The 3348-nt window shown below is 41.2% G+C and overlaps 1 protein-coding gene across 1 annotated transcript; it reads right to left on the reverse strand.

The window, feature by feature from the left end:
- Positions 1 to 477: 477 nt before the first annotated feature.
- On the reverse strand, positions 478 to 2442 carry LOC137632230 (uncharacterized). The gene has a single exon (XM_068364115.1). It carries the CDS (start codon positions 2440 to 2442, stop codon positions 478 to 480), a length of 1965 nt encoding a protein of 654 aa, XP_068220216.1.
- Positions 2443 to 3348: the final 906 nt, after the last annotated feature.

The raw sequence follows: 3348 nt of genomic DNA on the forward strand, positions 1-3348 counted from the left end.
ATCAAAATGAGCCAAAACAGGAGGAGCTATGAGTGCTTCTTTAGTTTTCTTGAAGGCCACGTCATGCTGAGGGGTCCAGCACCACTCATTCCGAGGTTTAAGCAGGTCCCTAAGTGGCTGTGCAGCAGCTGCAATCGCAGAAGAAAAGTTCCCAAGCTGATTGGTTAAACCCATGAATGACCTGAGATCAGTGATATTTTGTGGCTTTGGAAATTCAGCTATGGCTCTCACCTTCCGAGAATCCACACTATAACCTTCATGATTTATACTGTAACCACAAAATTCAACATTAGGTTGAGCAAAGAAAATTTTGTCTGGATTTAAGGTCACTCCAAATTTGTCACATTTTTGCACAAGTGTGATCACATGGGCTAAGTGGTCACGGTAACTAGAATCATACACCAAAATATCATCAACAATTTTGACAGTACGTGGAATATCTCCCAAAGCTTGATCTCCTCGACGATTGTACTCATCTCAAGATGATACAAGCCCCATTACAGCTCGTTTGAATTTGTAACGTCCCCAAGGTGTGATGAAGCAAGTAAGATCCTGATCTTCTTCAGCAATTTTTATTTGGAAGTATCCCATCTTCGCATCCAAAGTAGTGAACCACCTGGCTCCAGCATCCATTGACGATATAGCATCATGCGGGGATCGAACTGGATATGTAGGTCTGCGCACATAGCGGTTAAGTCTTGTTAGGTCCACACACAACTGCACACCACCCATCTTCTTTGCAATAGGGACCATCGGATGACACCATTCGGTGGGGTAATCAACCTCACCAATGATATCCTTAGCAAGCAAGTCATCTAGCTGAGCTTTAATATCCGATCTCCAACAATACGGAATGGTGCGTGGTGCGGTCACTGCTGAAGCATCAAATACATGAGGATAAGCAGAAATGATGGAAGCTGCATGTTCTGCACGCTCTGCTTCTGTAGGGTCTCTGTTGTGTGGCCATCTTGGCAATGCCATTGGTACAGACATCAAATTGCAGGTACTTGCAGACTGCACAACATCCTGTGTATTAGAAATCACTTGTGGCTCCAAAACCTTCCTGGTTCTCGATGCTATATGCGGTTTCGACACTGAACATGTAACATGCTGTATTTGCGCTGGAAAGTTTTCTGGTAATATTCCCAGCGCTATACAATCAAACCAGCTCAGAAGTGCACCTTTCACTTCCTTGACGACTGATACAACTGTTGTCGTACTACGATTCCCCAAAGTTAAAAAAGCCTCAAAAGTACCCATGTTAGTGAGAGGTTGACGACCTGCTGCAATGAGACCACCCATAACAATAGGCTCCAGTGAAGTCTCATGAATTCCAAGAGATTTAGCGTTCCCAAGTCCCATCACAGTTGTCTCTGCTCCAGAGTCAGGTGTCCACATAACCGAACTTGATCCTTTGGGGTGAGTGATACTGATGCAAATCTGAGGGGTTGGACGTGATGACGCACAGTTGCTGTAAACATCTCCAATGACACGATATAGATTTTGCTTTGAAGGCTTGAACGTGCTTTTATTATTCGTTTTCTTCTTTTGAGAAGACAGTGGCTGTCCCTTTGACCTGCACACCACTGCAAAGTGGCCTTTCTTACCACATTGTTTGCAGTCCCTGTTTAGAGCCTTGCATGCCATCTTATCAAGATGGCGCTCGCCTCCACACCTAAAGCATTGCTCCTTTAAATGGGCTGCCTTCTGACCTTGCTTGTATTGGGACACTCTTGAAACATTATACTTTTCACTGCCCCGAATAACAGCACGACTGGCAATTGCATTTTCCGATGCTCTGCAAATATCAATAGCCATCTGCAAAGTGAGCTTCTTTTCTTCTAACATACGTTTCAAAGCCTCTTCATCTCTGGTTCCAACGACGATCCTGTCTCGTAGTCTGCTGTCCATGCAGGTTTCACAAAAATCACAGAAAGAAGCAATCTCTTTAATGCCGCACAAAAAATCATCGAAGGTCTCGTGCAACTCCTGGACTCTTGTATGAAAGTCGCGTCGGTCCACGATGACATTCCTTTGGTTGCGCAAGTGCAACTCCATGGCATCCAAAATAGTCTTCAAGTCTGCTCCATCACCCAGTGAGAGACCATATCTCAGAGTGCGAGTCCAATCATCGTCTAACACGGAAATCAATGCTGATCGCTGCTCAGCAAGAGAGAGAGATGACATTCTTGTCAACACTGCATGTCCCTCATACTTATGACGCCACGAACCAAGCTCTTTAAGAGATATAGAAGACGACAAGTGTGGTGCAGGAACTGCCCTTGCCTGAGACTGATTCCTATGATGTCCCGAGGTATCAGCAAAACCCTCTAGAATTGCGGTTAAACGTTCTTCCCTTTTCGTAGCTGCTTCTTGGGCATGATGAGCCATCTCTGCTTGCTTTGCCACAAGTGCTGCCAGTTGCTCGATTTGCTTCTCCATCGTGTACGGGTACTATAAGATTTAACACTACTTCTTGAACGACAGTAGACAGCATAAACAAACTCACTGCGCCATGTTGTATTTCTGTTTCATGGCAGAGCAAGAGAGAACACAGATTTCGTTATTTCATATATTATGTAATCTTAACTGTATGGCAGCTTAACAGAAACTAAATATACATTGTAGATTTCAGTAATAGGTAAACAGTAATAACAGTAATAATTACAGTACTCAACAGTTTGAGTAAAAGGTACAATTATAATAAATACATTGTTACGCATAAATACAGTACGTAGTTATACAACCAATTACACCAAAGTGTAGTTAGCAATCTCACAGTTAAGTGAATATAGGTTTATCGCAAATAAATTGATAACATAAGCAACAGTTATAATAACAATAATCCAAATTATAATCAATAACATTATCATTAATTAAATTATCATTATTACTACATCAACTAGAAAAAATCTACCTTTCTATAAGTTTTTTGTCCACCGAAAAATAAGTTCCTATACAATTACTTATTTAACCTTTTGCAAAATAATCATAATAATAATATTATTAATCCATTTGACAGATGAAAATCTCCAGAATCGTGTGAAGTTGAAGTTAGTTTGATGTATACAGACTGAAATTTCAAGTAATATAGGCAGCGCTTGGGAATTATGTTTTCCAATCACGGCCATTCTCTACCATCAAAACTTTTGACTTTGTTAATCATGAGGTCCTTCTTTTCAAACTTCTGCAGATGGAAGCAGATGAGTCCTTTTCATTATCATTATTGATTTTTTTGAGTAACAAATTCCAAAGAGTAATTGTTAATGAGAACCATAGCGACTATAGTGATGTAATATCTGGTGTTCGTCAGGGTAGTGTTCCGGGCCCATTACTTTACATACCATA

The sequence above is a fragment of the Palaemon carinicauda genome, chromosome 41 (assembly GCF_036898095.1).
Source record: "Palaemon carinicauda isolate YSFRI2023 chromosome 41, ASM3689809v2, whole genome shotgun sequence".
In the NCBI taxonomy this organism is placed as follows: Eukaryota; Metazoa; Arthropoda; class Malacostraca; order Decapoda; family Palaemonidae; genus Palaemon; species Palaemon carinicauda.

Bases quoted from the DNA above. Each gene is read 5' to 3' on its own strand.
- LOC137632230 (XM_068364115.1), bottom strand. From the start codon at position 2,442: ATGGAGAAGCAAATCGAGCAACTGGCAGCACTTGTGGCAAAGCAAGCA.